The following is a 24,956-nucleotide window of genomic DNA, read 5'->3' on the forward strand; positions in this document are numbered from 1 at the left end:
TTTGACTGCATCAAAACTAATTAATTCCCTAACTTGGACCATTATCTCTGTATAGAAAATCCCTTTCAGCAAATAAGTCAAGCAAACACATACCATAACACTTACAGTGGTCATATTAAGACCTACTAAAAGCACAGTTAGTATATCAACCACATAAACTACACAAACCTGCACGCTCCTCTAAATTCTTCAGCGGCCCACTGACACTCTCTAGTCGTTTACTCAGCTCTTCCTTAAGGTATGGTTCAGCCACGATAGTACTCAGCTCCTGGCAGAGCCTCTCAGCCTCTGCAAGCTCCGTTCGCCGTCTCTCCAGCTCTGAGCGGATCTCTCCAGTTTCCTGCAGGCGGCATTTCAGTGCCTCGGGCTGGGCGCTCAGTGAGGCCTGAGCATCCAGCCTCTCGCTCAGAGCAGAAACACTCGAAGAGAGCTCTCTGAGCAAAGCCTGGCCAGGAGAGGAGGAGAGTTAAAAGAAATTATGCCGCAATGGTGACAGTAATGAAACCATACAACAATAACTCTACCTAAACTTACCTGGTATCGTTCACTGGTTCCTTGGGCCTGGTCAATGTGGTTTGACCTCTGAGTCAGTCGGTTTGTTAGGTCCTCCCACTGCTTGGAGATGGAGCCCAGCTCAGCCTGCACCTCTGCCAGGTCTTTGGCATCTTGAGCAGAGTCACCAGTCTGGGAGAGGATTCCCTCTGCAGACTGTGTCAGCTGGTCAAACTGTGGCCGCCTGGTCTCAAACTCACGCAGCATAAACTTGAAGAGAGAGGAGAGCATGTTATTCAGTTGTGTTTTTAAAATGAAGGGAAAGCTGGAAGATGATCATGGAAATTTTCAACATGACATTTTTTATATCCCGACCTTTTAAGATTCTTATACACGGCTTTTGTGATTTAGAATTTTAATTGTACCATGTATGTGTTAAGTATATCAAGTCTTAAAAATCTCTTTATCAGCTTGCCTTCATGACTGAAGCGGATTTAAGTGTCGAAAAAAGAGAAACCAATCTTAGTAAAAAAGAGCCTGTGTGTGTGTGTGTGCGCATTTATAACTGTTGTACATGTACCTCTTGGCAGTATCTCTATAATTTTGCCAACCGTCTTCTATCACATACCTGAACTTGTTGTTTCTGTGTGTTGAGCATGTTGGGGTCGATGCTCAGCGGTCCCAGCACGCTCATCATCAGTTCCTTCTCCCTCAGCCACGGGCCCAGTTGATTGGCAGCTGAGGCAAAGCTACCAAGCCTATCGGCACACGTCTCCAGCTCTGTTTGCCTCTGGGCTGCAGTCTGATTGGCTGTCTGCCAGCGGGAGTCTGGAGAAATAACCAGTTGAGACAGGAATGGGAGGACATATAACAACATCATATGCAAAATGTTGATGAATGTGTTTTATATACATACACACACTAGTTTCCTCCTTGGAGAATCAGCTTTTTTTATTAAGTTGTAAAACATTAAAATCTTATAATCTTATTACAGTACAGTACTGTATTCCTGTGTAGTAGTAATCAGTGATGGTAATTAAATCAATCTCACTCAATGTGAAGAACACTGACACGCAATAAGAGATTTTTGTTCCTCTGTCCCTCCTCCTACTTCTCCAGTCTCTTTCTCCCTCTCTGACTCATATTCTGGGCATCCAGCAGAGTGTGTGTGTGTGTGTGTGTGTGTGTGTGTGTGTGTGTGAATTCAGTCCACATTGCTTTGAAATTGCACTGAACTGCATTATGAAATATGAAATATAAAGGCCTCCTTCTTGGATTTCACCTTAAATATTTCTGTCTTGGTTACCTTATAGGAGGCCTTTTTAAGAATATCAAGCATGCAAGCAAAAATATAGCTTTGACGGGAACACTTCCCACGCTCTCCCTGGATAATATTGATCTCAGTTCTTCAACATCTCTTAGAAAAATGTTACAAATTCCGAGGCACTGTGCCACGTTCTTTTGAGCTATTTTCAACACAGTAAAGCTGAGTCTTTTCTTTCTTTCTCCAGCTAGCATCTACCTCTACAGATTATCCATACACTTTTCTAATTCTCTTATTACCTCATATTTATGGAAAGGCCCGGCAGACATGAGGTAACATAGTGTCACTTAGTGTCCTTACAGATAACATTCTTCTAAATGGAGATTCTTTGAGTCTCTTTGTCAGTGTTTCTTTCTCTGTATCACTTACTCTCCAGTACATGTATACAATATAGTTTCTTTATAATGGCTCTTCCCACACAGGTCCATTTACTTGTAAACTCTGTATTTCTATGACCCCTTCCATTCACCTACAGTACAGTATATCTAGAAGCAGTTCTCTCCTGGCCATGTCTTTGTTATATTTAGTTTCACCTAACATTAAACTTAAGTTTTTGCCTTTGCTGCAATAGTTGAGCTTGTCAGTTTCAGTTTCTGTAAAATGGCTGTCCCATTATCTTGTCATCTGTCCTCAGATTTTTTTTGTCATCTGCAGCACATACCTATCTCTTGCAGCTGCTGTCTCCAGGTGTCTGCCTCAGGAGAATCAGGATTGTCAGCAATCAGCTTCCTCAGTGTGCTCTTAAGCTCCTCTACCTTCCCAGAGTGCTCAGCCAGCTCTGAAAGCAGGGCCTAAAAAGAAAGGGAAGAAGGCCATGGCAGGACTTAAAGCAGAAACTTTAAAATGCAACACATATATATTTAATAAGATAAAACAAACACGAGAGTTCTGATGTTTGATTTTAGCGAAGATACCAGCAGATTCAACTCTCTGCAGCAATTTTCAGAACTGAAAAAGGACATCTCTTGGTTAAAAAAAAAAAATCTTAATCTGTAATCCTATAATACATATACCAAGTTATTTTAGCACATAATGTTCAGTGTTCACCTAGGAAAGGGTTACAGAACATGCACAATAAATGAACCCTGGCATTTACCTTGTTCTCCTGGACCTGGGCACGTACTACCTCAGGTCTGGATGGGGAGGCAGTCTGTCCCTGTTTAAGGCTGTGCTCTCTGTCTGTCAGCCAGCTCTTGAGCTCCTCAGCGCCTTCCCTGGCTTTCTGCCTCTGCTCCAGTGAGGCCTGCTGGTGACCAAGACGTTCTTTCAACTCCACGCCTAGCGTCTCATATCGACCGTTCACTTCAGATACGGCTACCTGGAGCTCTGTCAGATCTAAGGACACAATAAGAGAAAGGAAAAAATGGAGGAGAAATTAGCAGCAGAGCGCAGGCAGAAAATAAAAAAATAGACATGGAAAACTTCGTACAATAAAGTTGATAGATCTACAAAAATAAGTTGTTATTATCCTACAGGCATGTAATACAGGTGGATCAAATCAGTTTTAGATAAAAAATAAATGTCTAGATGTCTAAATGTCTATTTATTTTATTTTCATTATTCAACAAATTTGCCACTGACAGATGTTTTGCACTGACAGACAACTGACAGACAGGACATTATAGCACATAGGAAACAGTAAAACAGAAAATAGTGCTGTATCTCTCAAAGTGACCTCAGAGTGAACCATACCAATATAGTTGGAGCCAAATTCAATTGGTCTTGAGAGACTAATTCTCAGGAGGCAATAAATAAGAAGACAGAGGACTAGAAAGAAAGCTAGAGAAAGAGCTCACCTTTACAGGTGTGAATGCCATTGACACTGCTAGGACCTGCTGAGCCATTGATCTGAGGAGCACCTGGGAGAGAGACACACACCTGGCTGAGACAGCGGCACTACAATACACTCATGCAAACATGGTCACACAAAAAGGGACCAGTGATGCACTGAAATGTTTTTTAAAAAACTGGACACATGTAAAGTTCTCAACAGCACCAGAAAGTCCTGCCAACTCACAAAGACTTACACATGGAGCTCAGCAGGAGAACTGAGAATTAGGGCCTGACCGATATGGCATTTTAAGACCGATACCGATTTTAATATTTGAAGATTTTGAAATCCGATATATTGGCGTATTTCTTTTTTCTTTTCAGAAACACATAACTTAAACAGTGATTATGCCTAGCAACTGGTATGTGTAGTTATGAGACCTAACCAAGATAACATCACATAATGCAGTTTAAATAAATATATATAAATAGACTTTTCTTTATTTGTGATATTATGAATAGTACTTTGAACAGCTTTGTACAGCTGATTGCTGTTATGTGATTTGTGGTGTTCCAAACACGTGTTGCCAACAGGGGAGTTGCTGCTTGGCACACCGATTTATCGGTCAGGCTCTAGGATGTTGCACAAAAGTCGTGAAAACAGATGACATCAGTGAGACAAGGAAGACACACATAGTCTTTATGGAACATAGAAATATAATGGATGTATCAAATAAAGCAAGTACTTAAGTAGTATGATAAGATTGATTAAAGACATAATATCTAAAATATAATTTTAAAAAAAGCTACTTATGCTTTCCACCTATGCTATGGTTTGCTTTCTGATCCAATCCTAACAACCAAGAAACTTTTTCTGCATCTTCAAAAGTTTACTTTTAACCATGAAATTTTGTATGTAAGATTTTTTTTACTTCACATCACAGCTTGCAGTAGTTGTACCAAAATAAATTACCATAAAATAATTGGATTATAATTAGATTTAATTAATTCTATTTTGCTTTATCCCACCTTCCTCCATGCTCCCCTGTGTTCATGATTTGTTTTCAAGTTCTGCGTTTCTCTCAGGTCAAATTATTTTATTAAACCCCTTGATGATTTTATTTCCCCTCCCACCTACATCATCTAATCTCTTCCAAATCTCTTGTAAAAATGCTCTCATGACAAAACAAAATGTCATTTAAACTGCAGGAGAGTGGGAGTATTCAAATGTTAGGCAGCCCTTGCGCTCTTACCAGTTTTGGTCTGAGGAGCGGTGATGTCGATGATGAGGGACTCCAGCTCAGAGCCCGTCTTGTTCAGCTCCTGAACCCTTGATCCCTGTGACTCCCAGTCATTCATCAAGTCCTAAAGGCATAATGCATTTCACTCAGTCATGGAGCTTTACATGATACAGTCACTGGATTCAAACACGTCAAACCGGTGGATATCGGTTTTAGCTCCTCTTTACTTTTGATTAAAGTATTAGACACACACACACACACACACACACACACCTTGAGCTGCTGGACTCTTCTCTGCAGGCCCTCTGTGTTGAGGTTGGCCTCTTTAGACGGCAGCTGGTCCTGTGCTGTCTGAAGCCACCTGAGGAGGGAGCCAGAGAGGCCGCGGAACTGGAGCAGCTGCTGCTCACAGGCCTGGATGGCAGCAAACCTGTGAGAGAAAAACAGAGGAACAAGATGGTACAGAGAACAGCAAGAAAAGGTAGGAAGCAGTGATGAACAAACGGAGGAACAAAATTAAGGAAAGGGGGAGAATACATGAGGAAGAAGAGGTGATGATAGCGGGGAGCAAAGAAAATTGAGCTTGAGCTTTAATTATAGTTTAAAACGCAAAGTAGAGCATCATATGATCTCTTTTAAGCCGTTTTACATTACATTCACAAATAAAAAGAACATAAATACACAAGGCACTATTGAAAGGGATCATTAACACAGCCTTGACCTCCCTCTCTTTGTATGTGATCTGTCCTGAGCTATGGCTGGAAAAGTGCTGACTGCCCGCAGACAAAACAGCTCTGAGAAGTCATCTGGCATGGAGCAGTATCATTATCATACTGCTATTTTCTCCCCCTCGGGATTCGAGGAGGGGAGTTATCCGAGTAGGCCGTTTATAGGACGGACAATGAGCCATGTCCACTCTGCTTATATTAGCACCCAGGCCTGCTCATCAGTTCACACTAGCCACACAGATACGTAGTACGTGGAAACCAACTGCTGTGAAACATCATGCAACACAGTAAATAATCCCCTACATCATGTACAGTATGTTGTATAACTGATCTCAGATAGAAGATAATACCCTACTGACACCCATGTTTTGGATGATAGATAATCACGTTCTTTAACTTTTTTTATTTAAAATATTATATTTAAATATTTCCATAAAACAGAACATTAAACATTAGTTGTTTTAAATAACTGGCTCGCCAAACACAAATATAATTCAATATATCAGCACCACGCCGATGGTATTTATAAATTCTCTGCCCCCTTCTGACAGGCATCAAGTGTGGCTGCTCACTGATACAACGTCAAACAGGGTAGGCATAGCAACTGGTGCTCCACGAAGGCTACAAATTTAGAAAACAACTTTTGGAAATGCCAGAGGCATAGTCTGCTCTGCAGAGAAGAGCAGTACTTCTTATTTTATAAGTATGCCTATCGTGTCTAATCAAAGTTTGACCCTTTCTGTCTCTGAAGGTTATCAGTTTTGTTGTAAGTCGAACTGGAATTGACTATAGTCATGCTTCTACTTCAAAAAACTATACAGCTGAAGGACTGAAAGAGCCATAACAGCTTTGTATTTGGTGCCCCCTGTTGTAATTTATGGTAAACTGCGCAACTGACAAGAACAGGCTAAAAAATATTTCGGCCATTACAATCTTGTTTTTAGCATAATCATTCCCATTACTTCGATATTTATTTTTAACAAGTATATATATTTCATACTGAAGCGTCCATTTAACAGACCAGACAAAAAAATCTATAAACTTCCTATACAAAGTTCTGTAAACGTAAACACTGACTGTTAAGGCTTCACATTTATAGCAGAACAAATTAAAAAAAGGCACTTCTCACATGTAAATCTGTTAACATTTTTACCTTTGGTTAACATTGGCTTCCAGTTGGGTGAACTTGTCAGACACCCCTTTGACATTATCCAATAAGTTTTGGGTGTTACTGAAAGCTTTTGATTGGCTGAGCTCGGTGCCGAGATTGCAGAATGATTTCAGTTGGCCAGCTTCCTGCTCCAACTCAGACTTGACCTCCTGAGAAAACAGGCACAGGACAAAAGTGTTGAATAGGCCGACAGTATAACTAATCCACTGATACCTTCAGAAGCTTTTAAGTCTTAAAAAATTGACATTATACATCTCACAGGAGACCATACTGCAAATGACCTATTAATAAAAATCTGAGCCCTCTGCTGACCTCAATCGTTTGCCTGTAGTCATCCACGCTGCGGTCTGGCTGGCCCACGGGGCTCAGAGCCTTCAGCCGGCTCTGTGTGAAGACCTGGAGGTCGGTCCCCAGTCGCTCGTAGTTCTCTAGCCTGGGCAACAGCCCTTTTAGCTCAGTCTCCCTCTCGCCCTGGCTAGCCTGTGCTGCAGTGTAGCGCTGAGTCAGTTCATCTAAAGCGCCCTGGAGGCCAGAAGCTGTAGAGGCGTCAGAGCTCTGAAGAAGTTTTGAAACAGAGTCCCGAGTTGCTTCCACACTGCCCTGCCTGGACAGCAGCTCCTGGCGAAGTTTCTTGGGAAGAAAGAAATGACGTTGAGTTTAAAAATTTTGACTTCTTCAGCAATATTTTGATTTGTAGATCAATCAACCAATCATCAATCAAAGTTATGCAATCATCCTAATTCGTTGAAGAAACCTGTTGTGCTGCATTATCTGTGATGTCTTTTTTAAAGGCAGGTCGTGTTTCTTTAAAATAAATAGAAGACATTTAAGGTGGTGCAGAAGTTTATAATTCAGTTCATACGTTTGATTATTTCATCCTTACAAACACAGAAACCTCCGGCAACATTTTTTACTTGTACTTTGTAAAGAAATCCTGCAGTTTCCCCTGGGTTTACTCGTACCTGGTTCTGGGTCAGGGCTTCTTGTACAGCCTGTGCGGTTGGCTCGACTGGTCCAGGATTAAGAACTAGTTGGTCCAGCCAGCTCAGCAGACCCTTCAGGCCCTCCTGGACGCTGACCGATTGGGCTACAGCTGTCTGCAGCTGCTCTGCCCGTTCTGACACAGACGCAGAGAGGGAGCCAAACCTCTTCTCTAAACCATCTGTAAATAATGATTTGTGAGTGCTAGTTTTGACACTTAAAATTCACAAGCCGAGACAAAACACCCCATCCAGGAGCAGCGGCCTGTAGTTAAGACTAAGGGAGACACACAGTGAGTTTAGTTACCTGCAGCACAGAGGATGTCAACAGCTTTCAGGGAAGGAGACTCATCTGTGCTGACCAGATCTCTTCCTGCTCTCTTCACTTTCTCCAGCTGCACTGAACGCTCAGCCATCTCGTCCTGCAGCAGCTGAGGTCAGAGGACACACTTATAGTCAGAATTAAATCATTTAAATCCAAGACATGGTTCCCACATACTTTCCATTTTAGTATTCCACCCTTTTTCCAGACGTTAACTATCCACGAGCCAGATCATGATCAACATTTTTCCATACTCTGAAAATCGTCTGTGCTCTTTTTCGGCTTCTCCCACACTTTGATTTTTGTTATGTTAATGATTGTAATATATGCTTCACCTGTAATTGTCGTAGTGTGTTCTGCAGGTTCTGGGGGTCCGTCTCCCCACTGGTCTTAGCTATGCTTTGGTTCTGTTCCTGAGTGCTAAGCCAGGAGTGGAGGGAGACAACCTCGTCCTGGTACTGCTGGTACCTCTCCAACAGGCCGGACAAACGGCCACCCAACTCTGTTGACTGCACACACCAACCATGAATTTTAATAGAACTAATTAACTGAGATAATTTATAACAATTTCTAAAATGTATTCTAGTATCCCTCACCTTGGTGTGTAGGGTTGTGTATCTGTGGTTAGCATCCTGCAGCTTGTCAGTTACCATTTGCTTGGTACTGTCCAGAGCTGAGTCTGAACCACCAACTTGCTCCAGAGCTCCTTGAACAGAGTCCAGAACCTTCTGACCGGAGATGGAGACAAAGCGCAGGTCTGCCTTGTGGCAAATTACATCCTCAGCAAGCTGGAAATACAAACATATTTACAGGTCAGTTGGGGACAAATTAATGCAGATATGTACAGTGTGTCTATCAGAAAAATAAATCTTGTGTGTTATTGGAAAGTATGGTCATGACGAGCAAGTAGCAATTCACAATTTCCGGAATTGCTGGGGAAAATGTGTGAAAAAAAGTATATAAAACATTGCAAATGTGATATCAAGGGACTCTTAACTAGACAATTATCCCAAACAGCTTCAGTGGAGTTTCTCAGTGGATTCCAGATGAGAATGTGTGATTGTGTTAGTGTTCATCAGGGCATGTCAGGCCATATGGATGGATGGAAACTGAGTGCGGAAACTCAGTCTTCCATGGATAATTAAAGGTCAAAAAAATACAGTTGGTTCAATATGTGTTTGTACTCAGCTACACTGGGCCCAGACCCAGCCAGGGATGTTTCTCAGCAATTTCACTTCACTTCAAGGCACCCAAAACCAGGATCAGCCAATGTAATCCAACTACAGAGCCCCAGTGCCAGCAAATTCAGACCTGTAGTTACAGCAGTTTGAACCAGCCATGCCAGTGTGTGCCATGTACAGACAAAGTAATAATCACACAGTTTTAATACTAGGACCACCTACAGACAATGAGCCTCACAATTACAGTTTTAGACGCAGGTAGAATGTGTTCGTCGCCTGCAGCTCAAGTTGGATTATCAAGTCGGCTAAAGTCAGCCACAGTCATCTCAAATACACCTAATGTAAAATTGGTCTGACATGACTGAACAGTTCCCTCTTGTGGAGAATCTGCAGCCTGTTAAATAAGAATGACGCACTTACTTTTGTGTTATCACCCATTGGTGGATGTCCCACTGTGACATCCACCAATGTGTCCCCGAGCAAGACACTTAACCCCTAGTTGTTCCAGAGGTGTGCAACCTCTGACACATATAGCAACTGTAAGTAGCTTTGGATAAAAGCATCAGCTAAATGACTAATTAATATTAAAAAAGGTCAATTCATAACATAAAACAATGGATAGAGAATTCTCCATATTATGTTATTAATGTGTGTATTTTGCGTACCTTTCTGTGCTCCTCCAGTCTGCCCTTCAGTCCTTGCGCATCAGTTTCTCCTTCCCCTAGTAAACGGAGCTCCCGTTCATTTTGCTCCAGCCAGGTACTTAGACTTCCATGTTCTTGAAGGAACTTCGTCAGCTCATCCTTCAGAGCCTCAGACTTCCTCAGACGGTCCTAGAAGAAATCATTACAGCAGCAGCAGTCAGTTAAGTATAAAAAAATACCAAGAAAAAGGTGAATATCTAACTAAATAATTTATTCCCACCGCTAAAATGTAAAAAACGCATTTTTCTTGACAATGAAAAACTGAGTTCGCATAAAATCAAAAAAACATTCAAAATTCAAAATCATACTTTCACTGACACCCCCATTAAGTTATAGTTAGATAAAAGGTCAATATATCAAAGATCACAGGCCCTGCTGTAGACTTAAAATACACATCAGTATTTATTTGTGTACCTGGCAGCTCTGCAACTTGCCCTGGTGTTGGGCCTGCAGCTGATCCAGGGCAGCGCGGAGACGCTGCTTCTCTTCAGGAGGAACAGTGGAGTCAGGTTGTTCCAGAAGGGAGCGAGTTGACTGTGTGATCTGGAGTAGTTGTGCCTGTTGAGACTGGAGCTGCTGAAGCTCAGCCTGGGACAGAGGTCAAAAGTTATAAGTCATAACGTATTTAATAATATATGTTGTAAGATGTTAGAGTCATACTGCACAACACATGGATTAGAGATTCTTACCTGCAGCATCTCTGTGTGTGACATCACAGCGCCCTCTGGCTGTGAGAATGATCCATCAGTAAAATCTTTGACCACTCCAGATCCAAGTCCTCTCCCGCCTGGTTGATTAAGGGAAGACAACTCATTCAGAAGACAGTCTATCTGGCCTTGGGTCTCCTGGAGCTCCTCCTCAGCCTTTGCCTGGAGGAGAGGGAAAGAGGATGAATACAAAAAAAAGCTAGTAAACAATATGAAAAATGTTTCGAACAATATTTATATACAGTATTTAACCACTCATCTTATTACCCTTTGTGTGTTCTGCTGTACAGTGGTGTTGATGGCTGTGTCCACCTCTGACAGTGACATGTTTGCTGAATCTGTAAGGGCGCTGTACTGCTCCTTCAGTCTTGTTAGCGCCACCTGGAGGTTCTGTCTCTCCTCTGGGTGCAGACTCTCTCTTCGCTCTGCCAGCAACTCCTCCACAGAGCGGATAGCCTCAGCTATGCCCTCCTGTTTAGTCTGGAGGTCTTTCTGTACTTCCTGGGGAGTGAGAGAAAACAGGTTTGATTAGGTCAAAGAAGTAAACATGTTGACCCAGCAAATATCACATGCTAGTACACGAAACTCTAAATATCCTTGAGACAGTGAGGATGAACAAGATAAACAAATTAGGGCAGAGTCACTCTCTAAATTAAATAAGTAAGTGAGTGAAAATGCCAGTTAGATCATAAACACAACAACAGTGAGCTGAATGTACATGTAAACATGTAAAAGAGTTAGCATTTGTATGTTTTGGGATGCTGGCCTTTAGATTCTAAATGTGGAGGGAGATGGCAGAGAGTGTAATACCTTTAGTTTTTTCTGCTTCTCTTGCAGGACATTCACATCACCTGAATCTGCTCCAGCTTTCTGACTGGCCAGCAAGCTGGCAGCTCCAGCCAACCACATAGAAAGGCTTTCTAATTTCTGAGAGCATTCGGCTTTCTGCTGTTGAACCACCTGCGTGAAATGAATGAGGCGAGAAGGAAGAAAAAAGATCCACAAACAAAGAAAATGTGAGGAAGACTGATACTGACATCAATTAAGATTCAATCATAAACAGTTCAACTGGAACGTGTGACAGGAACAGACCATTTTACAATTCTGATGTAACCAACAGTTTGTATAATAACTAAAATAAGAGCACACTAATTGCACATTTGCCCTAAAACAAAATTCTTGTGTAGTGCACACTTTGCCAAGCCTTGAGCAGATTGTGTCCAGAGTTCACACTTATACACACACAGGCAGACATACAGGCACACATACCGGTATTGTAACTTCACATCAACATGTCAGTCAAGCAACAACAAACAATACAGAGAGAACAAATACATGTTTATTTGCAGTTTTTCCTCTTTCTCTGCTGTATTCAGGTGAGACAAGAGGAAAAACATAAGCACTGTAACGAGCGAGGCTTTCTGCTATCAAATCTCTAGCCTTTACCGCCGTGACACAAGCGATTTCCTTCAGTGGCAATCTGGAACAGCAAGGCAAACAGGTTAATAAAACACATGTTATAGAGACATGCAGTGTAGCAAACACGCTTGCATAAAAAGCTTGTGTAGTAGGAGTGACGATGGTGGTACTGTCTATGTCAAGTGGCAAAGCTTTTGCAAGAAGAGCAGGAGTGGGTTGCTATCAAGGTATGAAATGATGAGAATAGGTTTGAGGTGGTAAATAATGGCACTATCATACTACTATAATGGAAATTAAATAGAGGAGGGGGTTAGCTAGTACATCAGTTTCTAGACTTAAACAAGTTTGATATGATTTTATAGAATGTGAGAGCTTATCAAAATAGTACTAAGATTTTGTGTAAGAAAGCATGGCAATAGTTTACAGCATGACAAATACAGCTGTCAAATGTATAAAAAGAAAGCTAACTGCATTTAAAATGTATTAGTGAGAAATAGCGCAGCATTTCAAACCAGTCTGACTCAATCATCTTTTTCCAAACCTCTCTCTCCCTTGCGCTCTGTCTTTCTCTGTCCTTCTCCTCTTCTTTCACTCTCTCTTTGCGCTGCCACTCCTCCTCTCTCTCTCTTTGGGAGGAGAGGGCATTGGCCCAGGCCTGGGCTTGGCCTGACGCTCGGTGGAAGTCCCTCTGGAGCAGCTGGAGCTGCCCCAGAAGCTGCCTGCTCTGCTCAGGAACCAGGTCCTGAGCTCGTTCTGAGATAAACACCTGAATGTCAAAGGCCACGTTGTTGACGTCATTGGAGCGAGCGGTCAGAGCGGACTGAAGCTCCTTGAAGGAAAGAGGGTGAAAAGGGCTAAATGAGTGGAGTCCATAGCTCTAAGGGTCATGCAAAGAGATCAACAGCGCCTGAGGCAACAAATCCCAACAATGTTTCAAGTCATGGTTAATAGCACTGAACAAACAGAACACAGAACATTTACAAGATTTAATAAAATTTATCTTATGTTAAATTAGCTTTAAGGAATAAGTGTTCAAAGCTTTAAATCTTTGTTACTTTTAAAATTTCTATGTTGTATGTATCATAATCGCAGTATCGTAATATAATTTTTAGGCATTCCTTCAAACAGGATCAATAACAAATAAAATTCTTCACTTTGGACAACTTGCCTTGCAAAGATTCAGCTGCTGTGTGAGCTGATCGTGACTGTCATCTTTCTCTGCTTTCTCCATTTTTTCCATTCCAGCCATTCCTCCATTCATCCGAGCCTCTGTCTCCCTCAACCAAGAGAGCAGACTCTCTACTTGTCCTCCCAGTGACTTCTGCTCAGCTGTTACTGCCTCCTGAGAGAGTGAAAGTGATTCAGTATTGCTGTTGAGCATCGTAGCTTCGTCCTAGTCTAGCAAATTCAAACATCAACACAGAAAAAACATGGAATGCTCTGGATCCAAATAGGCTTATTGACCTCTACAACAAAAGAACACCTAACAAACATATTCCTTTTACCTTATACGAATCTCTATGGTCTTGTAGACTTTGCAAAATGCCCCCAGATAGTGCTCTGGCAGCCTCATACCCTCGAGCCAAGCTCCGCCCATCCTTTTCCAGGGCCAATAAGAGCTGCGGAGGAACACCTTTAGGTTTGGGCTTCAACAGCTGCTCAGCAGCCTCCACTTCCTTGTTGATCGCAGGCTCCAAGTCACGCAATTCAAGGTCCAGAGTCTGAAAGACAGATTAGGAAAAGAAAACTTTTCTTAATAGTGTTTGGTAAGAGACTAATCCTTAAATCTGCTTTTTTGTCTCACACTGAGAACCAAATGCACAAATGGAACTGCAAAATAATGTAAGGTACATTGATGTGTGACATTATTTCTCTGTCAGGTAAATATGCATATTATTTCACCTCAGTCTGTCTGATGATGTCATCCAAGGCGATGAGGCTGCGGCCAACAGACTGCTGTTGCTGCTGTTTGAGTTGGATCTCAATATGTCTTACCATGGAGACCAGGGCTACAATTCGTTGATCATGCTCCAAGCATTCCTGACGTATTAATGACGACTGTAGGAACAGAAAAAAAACAAACAAGAAAACATAACATTCTCTATTATTAATATTAAAAATGTGTGTATAACTTTATGCAGAAGAGTGTTTATTCTAAAGAATCCTTCACTAATGATCTACTATTTCTTACCTTGCCAGTCTTGAATGTCGTCCGCTCTTTGTCGGACACAATTTCTCGTCTCTCTCTGACATCAGCCTCTCCCTCTTCCCAACTCTCAGTGGGTGTATCAGACTCAGGGACTCCAGTTGACTCAGACTCAGTTGAAGCATCTTCTGCTGATTCTGGAGACTCAAGATGTTGCTGTTGGTCTTTCAAAGATTTTGTTTCAGGAACATTGGTACTATCAACTTCAGGTGGTTGGTGCCCTTTCTTCTTTTTGCCTTTCCCTGCTTTTTCATCTAGTTGTGTGCCAGGAGCCATAGACTGAGCTTTGGGTTGGACATCTGTTTTGCATGCGACAGCCTCGAGAAGCAAGTCAATGGATTCGCCAGCATTTGTGGTTTCTGAATGTGATTCTTCTTTCCCAATAGATGCAACCCCTGTCATCTGCATGTGTTCGTCAATGTGAGAATTGGGTTCTTCTGATTGATGCAAACATGGTGGACTTTGTTGAATGGTCTCAGCTACTTTAACATTACATATAGTGGTCTCCGCTTCATTTGCCTCATCGCCAACTGAAGGTCTGATGACATCACTGGTTGACTGACCAACAATATGTCTGTCCATCCTCTGCTCTTGAGTTGAAGCTGAGTTATCTAAATCTGGTTTTGCCATTGCAGATTTTGTGGTAATTTGAGTTGATGTCACCTCAGAATCCACTTTTTCATTAGTCGGTAACTTCTCAGTATCAGGTTCAGTTTTGTTTGTCACGTTTGGACTCTTGGACTTCTTGTTCTTCTTACTTCGCTTACTCTGCTGAGTTGGTTTCGGCTGGACTGATGGAGCTGTCTCAATGTCTTTTTGTATGTCTTCCTTTCCAAAACTCCTGCTCTTTTCTCTCTCATTTGAAGAAGCCTCCAATAGTTTGGTCTCTATGTCCTCCTTGGCAGAAAGCGTCTCCACACTCATGTCTTCTTTGACCATTATTAAACTCATTTTGTCTTGTTTGACACTCATCTCCTCTTCACTCTCTTTTGGTGAACCATTGGATCTCTTGACATTATCATCATCTTTGACGTCATGTCTCTCCACTCCATCAACCTTAGCTGGGGGAGTTTGTGCCTTCACTTCTATAACAGTTGTGCCTTGACTCTCCTTCTTCCCCACCTCATTGCGTAGCGCTTGCAGCTCCTCAGCAGTCTGCTTCTCACTCACTCCTTTTTCAAACACCTTTTTAAGAATGCTCTCTTTGGCTTTGAGTATCAAAGCTGCTTTCTCATCATCTGGTAGAGTAGATTTCTGAGGCAATTCTTTCTCCTTGCTTTTCTTTACTTCCTGACTGCTTGGTGGTTGTTCTGGTTGCTGAGAGACAGAAGCCTTCTCTTCAACTTTGCCTTTCTGCTCCTCCCTTTTCATCTCCTTTCTCTTGTCACCCTTTCCCGTATCCTTTGATACCATCATTTTTATCGCATCTTTCTCTGGCTGAGTAATATGTTCTGTGAATTCCAGAGTGGTAGGAAATGCTTCCTGTCCATCTTTTACCAAATCAGTTTGAGCTTCAATCTTCCCACCTATCTTTCCTTCACTTTCTCCAGTGGGAGGACAAGTGGAAACTGCCTGACCATGAATCTGTGATTGATCATATTTGTCTTCTGATGCAAGCTCATCTGTGACTGCAGCAATAGCCTCAGTCCACCCATGTGCATCAGCTTGATCAATTTCAGATAAATGTTTTATCTCTGGATGCTGTGTTTCACTCTCTGCATCTTTAACCTTCCCATTCTTTTTATTTTTCTTCTTTTTCTTGCTTTTGCTTTGTGTGTGTTTGGATGTAGAGGTTAATAACTGGTCTGATTGTTCAACGTCAGTGCTAGATGTGATCTCAATCTTTAATAATTTATCTTTCTCGACTCTATTATCCTTCTCATCAACAACTTCATCTCTCTGTGCTGCCACATCACTCTTTCTATAATCCTCTTTACTCAATTTTGACAACTCAGCGCTATCTTTGCTTTCTCTGTCATCTCTGATCTCTGCGGCCACAAAACCTGCTAGGTTTCCAGCTTGATGTACCACTGATGCGCTCCCATCACTGGGACTACACTCCTTTTCCCGAAACTTCACAGGTTCCCCATCTGACTTTAACATAGCAGCCCCTTCTGTAACCTTTTGATGTGAAACATCAAATTCAACATCACAGACACGTTCCTGAATGGATTCAACAGAATCGCTGAAAACATTCCCGTTTTGTTGATTATCAGTCTCACTCACACCTATCTGCAGTCTTTCATCACGTTTCTGCTTAGGAAGATGCTCTGATTTACTGATGTCTGTCTGTGGTACTATCTCTTCTATGGCTTGCAGAATTCTTTTCTCAACATTACTAGCAAACTTATGCAAGAGGTCTATGGACTGGTTTGGCTCAATTAAAGCCTTTTCTTCCACTGACACTGGTGTTTCAACTTTGTCATCTTCTGTAGTAGTGTCATAAGACAGTGACTGATCTGATACTACAGATGTTGATGTCTCTCCATGGTCTGGTGTAATTGCTAAAACTGTCTTTAAAGGCACCTCAGTGTTAACATCTGACCAGTTTTCTGGACTGTCTGGGCTAGATACTGACACAGCAGGGCTGTATGTGTCGTTTGATGAGGCAACAGGTGTAGTGCTATCTTCATCACCCTCTATTTCAATAGAAGCCACCTTCTCCTGAATCTCTGAAGCCATCTCACTAGAAATAAGTTCTTTTGCAATGGCATCACCGAGACTAGAGACTTGCTGTCCAGTGGCAGGATCAACTATGCCTCCTTTCAAGAACTGGTTGGTGGCTATTACCTTGACCATATTGTCTCCTATTAAGCCTCTTTTACAAGCTTCAGACAGGGGGAGCCTTTCTCCAGTACTGATATCAATGATCCCTCCGCTGTCTGCCTGGCTTTGAAGCAGCCTCAGTGCTGGAACTGGGTCAACTTTGTTTGATGCGACTGCCTCAGGAAGGGTCAAATTCTCTCCTGTTTTCTCATCATGAACCCCTCTGAATGGTTTCACCTCCAAGAAGCGTTTGCCTGTTTTAATATCTATCTTACCCTGGTTTACAAGCTCTGAATAAGGCACAATGCGTGCAGTTTGGGGGTCAAGCGCTCCTTGTGTTACAGTAGAAGCAGCCATGGCTTCGCTGGCAATATTCTCACCCAGAAGACCCTTAAAAACTGCCTCTGTCAATGTCAGTTTACATCCAGAGTCAGGGTCTAAAATGGCTCCTGTTGATGCCTGCAAAACGACGGCTTCTGGGTGAGATGAAGGGCTGACTTTTCCTTGGTAGACCCACTCTAATTCCTCCAGTCCAGGAGCAATGGAACGATCCACTAATCCTCTATCTACAGCATCAGAAACTGACAGCCTCATCCCTGAAGCATGATGTATTATACCACCCTCAGCCACCTGCCTTGCCAACACCTGATAAGCCTCTTCAGACCTAATTAAACCTTTCTGAATTGCTTGCTCGAGAGGAACTGGAGATTTGGACTCTGGGTCAATAACACCTTGCATCTGTAGCTGTAAACTGGCCTTAGTGAGGGCTGTTGCTGAATCGGTTTTCTTTCCTTTGTATGCCTTCTCTAGTGCCACCAGTTCTTCTCGTTGATCCTCCTCAATCAGTCCCAGGTTTGCTGCTAGAGTGACAGAGACTTTCTTATCCCTACGTAGGTCAACAATCCCCCCAGATGCCACCTGAGCTTCTAGAAATCGAGAAGCAGTGTTGGAGTCAATCAACCCTGCCTGAGCTGCCTCCCTTACCCCGCAGATCTGCCTTTTCTCTACATCCACAACTCCTGCAAGGGTTTTATCTGACTTCAGGACACTCCACATTAGATCTTCATCCAGTAAACCCTCCTGCATAACATCCTCCATGCTAAGTGACTCACCACTACTGGCATCTAGGAAACCCCCAAACAGACTTGCCTGAGCCATTAATTTTACTGCTGTGTGGCCAGGGAGGACACCCTGGGCTACTGCCTCATCTGGAAGCAGCTTTTCCCCTTCTTCCGTCATCAGACCTCCCTGTTTGAGTTCTAGGACTAACCTCGCCATTTCAGCATCCTCCCCTTCCTCTACTGCTGAATCATGGATATCAATCAGAGGTTTAGCACGCTTTGAATCAGTCTCAGTTAACAACCTTTGTTTGATCCTTTCTGATTCAGTCTGGGAATGATTTATGTCTTTCCTATCATCAGATTGGGATGAATTAACATCTTCATTTGTTTTTGCTCCCAGTGGGATGGGTTCTTTCAACACTCTCAAATCTCCCTCTGATCTGAGTGGTGTGGTGACTGTACTTCTAGTCTCCTGACCACCACTATACCCGGGTTTGGATTCAGTTGCTAGCAACTCACCTAGGTCTTTTGTTAATTTCTCTCCAAGGTTTTTAGCTGAAGCACTTTCAGGATTAGATATCTCTTTCACTTCAGCTTTTATGTTTGCATCTTTATCTACGGCAATTTCATTTTTAGTTGCAATGGCTTTATCACTCTCTGCAATTACTGAATGTTTTTGCAATTTGTTGTCATTTTCTCCATCATACCTTTCTTCTAGGGTGCCTGTGATCTCAAATTCCTTGCTTGGTGTGACTACATTGGACTTTTCTTCTTCAACCTCAGTTTGTCCATCACTCACCTCTTTATCTGTCAAACTAAACTCTCCCACCATTTGCAAATTCTCCTGCTCATCTGTGGTCAAACTGCTTCGTGGCACAACTTGACTTCCATATGAGGAGTCTCCAGCAACCAGTTCAGTAGCTTTGACCAGCTCCACCAACTCAGGGTCTAGCAGCACCAATCGTTTTCCAGAATGAGCATCCACATAGCTGTGAGTCATGAGGTGAAACAGCAGCTTGTGTTTTGCTTGTTTTTCAGAATCCATTTCTTCTGCTGGTGTAGCATCCCAGACAAGGCCTTCGGCGGAGGATGAAGGCAGTGGAGAGGATGGAGGTGGAGAGGAGCTGGTAGAACCCCAGCTCAAGCGGTTTAGATATGGGGTACCTGACTGGGTCATGCTGGAAAGAACATCTGGCATGTGAACGCCTTTGAGAAAACGTACTACACTGGGCTCAAGGGCCTCTTCAGCAGCCTGATTTAGGGGCAGCACCTGGAGGGTTTCTGTGTTGTACAAAGCCCCAATGGCATGTCGCTGCCTTAGGATGTTTCTTGATAGCTCACCTGAGATCACTCCTTGTTGAAGAGCCTCAACAATGGGCAGGAGTTCTCCAGATTCAGGCCAGAGTATTCCCATGAAAGCCCAAAGAGACTCAAGAACCAACAGAGCTAAACGAGAGGAAAGAAGATCTCTGCGAATACTCTCTTCCAAATCCAGACGTTCGCCACTGAAAGGGTCTAGAATTCCCCCATTTTGCAGCTGCCGTGCCAACATGGCACAGGCTAGATCCTGGTCCATAAGCCCATGACGAACAGCCTCATCAATAGTCAGCCGGTGGCCAGACCGGGGATCAGCAATACCACCAGCAAAGAGCTGCGCTTCAAGAAGTCGTATGGTAACTTTCCGATCAATCAGGCCTTCCTGGACTGCACGGAAGATGCCAACTTTTCTCCCAGACCGGAGGCAAACAGTTCCTCCAGGTTGCTGTTTGACAGGGAGGAATAGGAGACCTGAGTCATCGTTGGGGACACAACGCTGTTGTAGCTCATATAGATTTAATTTTTCAGCTGTGTTTGGATCGATCAGCTCTCGCTGTTGTAGCCTTGATTGGAGTTTGGGGAGGGTTCTGTGTGACAAAAGTCTCCTGTCGTATGCTTGCTCCAAACTCAGCATTTCTCCCGTTGAGTTTCTCAGGCCTCCGGTGTATATCTGCAGTTCTAGAATACGAAGTCCCACCTTTTCTCTGATGAGCCCACACTCCATGGCTGCAGCTACTGGTAACACATTTTGTTGCTGGTCATCTGTAGTCTGTCTATTTTCCACCAAAAGTAAGGCACTCTCTAGTTCAGAAAGGGACTGTCTGATATTTGAGTCAATTAGGCCTTGAGCTAGACCTTGCTCCAGTGAAAGATTGAGAGGGGAGTCAGGCTGAATGAGCCCACCCATAATGAGCTGGCCCTCCAGTAGTACATGGCAGGTGTCCTGGTCAATAAGACCACGTCGGGCTGCTTGGAACACTGGGAATGTTTCCACTGTTCCCAGGTCGATTACTCCAGCAATGGCAATTTGTTTCTAAAAAAATACAAACAAAAATCCAGTTGACATTCATTCGGTAACATTAGAGATCAATGTGCTATGACACTTTGAGCCAGTAAATGTATGTTATGTTACTATGTTATCATATTACACTATCTTAGTGTATTAAAGGCATCAGATGGTAGAATGAGAAAAAGAAAACCCACAACCAGTGTCCACAAAAACATCATAACAGATATATGTTTTAAAAAACTACAATTGCTACTTACTGGCATTTAACTTATTTGTACATACTAGGAATTTGATTTGTTTCTTTCCCATTTTTTAATTTCTATTTAATACTAAAAAGCGCTTTAATACTTACCACAGCTACTCTAAACAAGCACTAAGCATGCAACAAAGCAACTTGTAACAAAAAAATGCAGAAAAAGAAAGCTCTTGATAAAGATAAGCCAACATACATAAAGGAACACAAAGAAATTCAGAAGAAGAGGAGAATAAAATTTCTAGGTGAGAAAAAAACTTACATGCAACGGTAAGAGAGAAAGCGAGCACTACTTACCGTACGGGCTTGTCCCATGGCACACACACTAATGGGCCAGTTTATGGCTCGGCAGAGCGAGGCGCGACAGGTGAGAAGCTGGTTGTTAGCATTTTGCATGCCATTCTTCATTCTGACTCTGCACTGAACACTGCGTTGATACTAAATCCTCAAACTGACCTTACTTTGTACTGGAATAGGCTCAGAAAAATCTAACTGACTTCTTGGCTCTGACACCTTTAGACAGAAACTGACTTGGGAAGGTCAGATAATTTATATGGCAATTTATCACAATCCACACCATTTCAAAGGTATATTTACCTCTTCAGGTGCATAGATATCATGATGAATTGCAGATTGTCTTACTATGTATACCATGTATCACATAAGATTGGATTCACTCATTATCAATGGAAAGGCAATGTGACAGTACTGTATTGTGATTCCCACTTAAACTAACTGAACAGTAAACTGATCTAACATTAAAATCCATCTCTCATTCTGATCCGTAGCTCAGAGCTCAGATGTCCACAATTCTCTGGCAGCTGTTAGTGGTTTTCAAGCAAAACGCTCATTTAAGGTTTTACACATTAATAGTATGCATTAGAACAAACACAAAAATTCTCATTCACACACACTCTTGTGATCTGGACACAACATGCTCAAATGGTGAAGTGTTTTTTTTGTTGCATAGCTGGCCTCTGGTGCACCTACACTCTAAACCAAAAGTGACTTTATAAAAACATCTATGCTTCATTGAGTTTTTTTAGTCAAATTAAAGTCCCCTGAAAAAAACATACAACATTCACATAAGAATCAGTTATGAGGTGCCCCTGTCAATACAATAATTATGATTAAGGACTGCTTGAAACCTGAAATTCTCACACATTCAATCCTTGTACCATGTTGCATATGCCAGAAGAGGAACAATTTTATGACCAAGTGAGAGCTGACTGTGACTGTGTGGTCAACTTTGCATGTATACATGGGGTAAACCTGATGCAGAGTAAAATAAATACTGAAATGTAATGTATTAAATTTATGAAGTGGCATTACTTCACCACCACATAAAGAAAAGTAACATGATACTAATTTGTACCTACAGAGATGACAAATGTGTCAAATGTGGATAGTGCATCTATTTAAAAAATGATTGTTTTGAACAATGGATCTGTGAAAAGCAGAGCACTACAGCTTCTACCTAACTGCTAGCATGACTTGGGCAGCGCTGCTTCAGTGCGGCACCATTAAGGCCATGTATTAATCATGTTAGCAGTTCAGCAGATGTATTTTCTGATGATAATGACAATGATGATGAAGATGACCAAAACTAGTGATAGTTAATGACATGACTGCAGGCTTTTAGGAGAACGATGTGAGAGTGGAACACTCCATGCTAAGGCCCGATTCAGACAGTGTCATCCAGTGAATTCTTCTTTGTGCCAACATTTCTACTGTGAGCATTAATTTATAAAACAAATCTCACTTTCACTAAAAAGTGGGCTGCAGAAATGTTTTATGACACAGATTACAACATCTTCTAAACTGTTTCTTGGGAAAGTATTTTATTATTTTCACCTTCTCCTTGAATGACAAAGGCGGAGGTCAGACAAAAGTGCCAAAAATAGAAAATGTTATTTTAAGATCATCTGAATACACGTCTGAATAGGGTCTGTGATGTTTGTTAAACCAAACCAAGTCAATGAATGAGATTTGCCAATAGTGGTGCTGTTTGTCAAATATGCACACTCTGTGAACACACAACATGCTGTACAAAACACACACACACTCTTGCTGGCCCGCAAATTCACTCACGCTTAGCTTGCAAGCGTATTGAGACTCAAAGCAACATTTTATAGAAATACCTCCACAATTAAATTTTGTCAAGCTGGCGAAAGCCAAAAATACATTTTCTTTAGAAATCTGCAGTACCCTCTTTCCATCTCAGCACACCCCTCCAACCAATCTACCTTTCTTTCCTCCTCTTTGGCCAGTTGCTGCTCCAGCTGCTGCAGTTGCTGGGTGGAGCTATCACACAGCTGGTTGTAGGTGGCCTTCAGCTCCTCCAGCTGAGCCTCTACATGAGCACGTTCCTCTGGGGACAACCTGGAGAGTACACAGGGGAGGAAGTTGGAGCAGGTGGAGTTTATGTGCTTAATGTGTATATGAGCGTGTGATGTTGATATGCAGGTTTCCAACAGTGGCTTTGATATACAGTACATTTAAAAATGTCAAGAGTTTTTGGTTGGAGATCTTTCCAGAACCCAAAATAGTTTATTTATTGTTATTATTGACTGTAACTGAAATTGAAATAAATTTGCTGAAACACACATCAAGTATATGTATATTACTGTAAACCTATCCTAGAGAATAATTGCTTTGATATTCCCCATCTTTCCCTGAGGTTTAATCAAATCCCCCAACTTTCCCAAACTGGAATAAACCTCTGAAAATCTTCTTTCATGCACTGCTAGTATAGTATGAGAAAGTCCATGCGTGTTGCTCTGTGCCAGTTTCTAGGACACACGGAAAGTCAAACAGCATGTGTAGTGAATATGTTCGGGAACCACGTGTAATGTGTGTGTTTTGATGTACACTTACTTGCTTCCCTGTTTCGATAGCAGGAAGACCTGTGTACTTCTTATAGCTTCAGCCACGTCATCTTTCTTGGCTGCAAGCTGTTCACTGATGGCCTTTTGAGAACACACATGCATGATGTGCTTAGTACAGTACATCTACCATCAACTTTCATTTTAATATTTTAATTAAACAACATTTAATTTATAACTATAATTTATTTTATATATTGTATAGTTGTGAGCTGCACAGAGAACAAACAAACAAAACTTTCTTAATGGCAATGCGTCTGTAGAATAATGTGTATAACAAACATGTTAGATTTCTGTTGTACCTGTTGAGCTGCAAGAGAAGACTCAGCGTTGGGGCCCCCAGTCCGTCTCTGGAGGCCTTTGACCCAGCCCAACAGGTCTGAAACCTGGCCCACCCTGGCCTGCTTCTCCTCCTCCACCTCTTTCTGCATAGATTGTGCAAATGTTACACAAGATCAATCTCAAACAAAGAACTTTTTTATGCTAGACCTGGGGTTTTCAAAGTCAGTCCTAAGGCATTTATTAGTTTCTGACCCTCTCATTCACTCATTAACCCAGTTACACATATGTTATATTCTATGTAATCTCCTTTTGATAACTAATATAATAACTAACGTAATATTGTTTCACTGAGCCTGACCCTGAAACAGTTTGGAGCCCGCCTGGGGAAGCGATTTAATCTAACCACAATTCCAATTTCAAGCACAAGAGTGATATGAAAGTCCCACCTCTTCTTCTTCTAGTCGTCTCAGTGCATCACTGATGTACTTTACATGTTGGGTTGTCAAGGTGACCAAGGCCGTGTAGCGAGTGCGCAAGTCCATGAACTGTAGATACACACAGAAACAAAGACAAGACATCAGTGATGATACAATATATTCACACCAAATTCAGTATCTTAATATTCAAAAACTTAAGTGATACTAATTGAAATCAAGTAAGATTTTATTTATAAAGTACTTTTTAAAAATGCACATGATATAGACACAGAGAAATAAACACAATACATACAGTACAGAACAAGTCTTTATATTATTATAATTATTCTGTATACAATATTGCAGCCCAGTTGCAGGGAAGGCAAGTTGTTACAAATGGGTTTGGAGAAGTCATTTAAAGCAGTTAACAGACACCGCTGATCTGGGAAGACTGTTCCAGATAGATGGTGCCATAACGGCAAAAGCTCTTGGATCTGCAGAAGGTGTGGGCTTTAAATAATAAAGGTTGGTCTGATGATCTGACTGGCCTTGGGCTAGAATAGGGATATAAAAGTTAGGAAATGTATGACGGGGAAAGACCCTGTAGGGCCTTATATGTGTCAATTCTTTACATTACAGTGGAGGATTGGTGTAATGTTTATTTTAAGCAGCCTGGCTGCAGTGTTTTGCACAAGTTGCCGACAGGACAAGTATAAAAGACT

General features: G+C 42.0%; 1 protein-coding gene across 18 annotated transcripts in view; it reads right to left on the reverse strand.

Annotated features, from left to right (window-relative positions):
- Positions 1-24,956, reverse strand: part of macf1a (microtubule actin crosslinking factor 1a) — a 235,337-nt gene that overhangs the window by 65,266 nt on the left and 145,115 nt on the right. For 17 of the 18 annotated variants that reach the window (XM_038724193.1, XM_038724189.1, XM_038724202.1 and 14 more), the window contains 28 exons: positions 24,265-24,363; positions 23,839-23,961; positions 23,529-23,620; positions 22,898-23,033; positions 14,231-20,422; positions 13,942-14,097; positions 13,545-13,760; positions 13,208-13,381; positions 12,581-12,868; positions 11,431-11,580; positions 10,888-11,121; positions 10,603-10,782; positions 10,328-10,501; positions 9,875-10,042; positions 8,625-8,816; positions 8,364-8,537; positions 8,014-8,137; positions 7,689-7,888; positions 7,039-7,356; positions 6,709-6,875; positions 5,101-5,257; positions 4,840-4,951; positions 3,613-3,675; positions 2,913-3,151; positions 2,478-2,607; positions 1,121-1,320; positions 535-762; positions 169-445 (listed from right to left, as the gene is read on the reverse strand). In XM_038724193.1, the coding sequence (XP_038580121.1) occupies positions 169-445; positions 535-762; positions 1,121-1,320; positions 2,478-2,607; positions 2,913-3,151; positions 3,613-3,675; positions 4,840-4,951; positions 5,101-5,257; positions 6,709-6,875; positions 7,039-7,356; positions 7,689-7,888; positions 8,014-8,137; positions 8,364-8,537; positions 8,625-8,816; positions 9,875-10,042; positions 10,328-10,501; positions 10,603-10,782; positions 10,888-11,121; positions 11,431-11,580; positions 12,581-12,868; positions 13,208-13,381; positions 13,545-13,760; positions 13,942-14,097; positions 14,231-20,422; positions 22,898-23,033; positions 23,529-23,620; positions 23,839-23,961; positions 24,265-24,363 (10,963 nt within the window). The remainder of the gene's footprint in view (positions 1-168; positions 446-534; positions 763-1,120; positions 1,321-2,477; positions 2,608-2,912; positions 3,152-3,612; positions 3,676-4,839; positions 4,952-5,100; positions 5,258-6,708; positions 6,876-7,038; positions 7,357-7,688; positions 7,889-8,013; positions 8,138-8,363; positions 8,538-8,624; positions 8,817-9,874; positions 10,043-10,327; positions 10,502-10,602; positions 10,783-10,887; positions 11,122-11,430; positions 11,581-12,580; positions 12,869-13,207; positions 13,382-13,544; positions 13,761-13,941; positions 14,098-14,230; positions 20,423-22,897; positions 23,034-23,528; positions 23,621-23,838; positions 23,962-24,264; positions 24,364-24,956) is intronic. The other variant, XM_038724199.1, reaches the window with a different exon arrangement.

This window comes from Micropterus salmoides, unplaced genomic scaffold (genome assembly GCF_014851395.1).
Source record: "Micropterus salmoides isolate LMB-PRFRI ecotype aquatic unplaced genomic scaffold, ASM1485139v1 Ms_hic_scaffold_17, whole genome shotgun sequence".
NCBI lineage: Eukaryota > Metazoa > Chordata > Actinopteri > Centrarchiformes > Centrarchidae > Micropterus > Micropterus salmoides.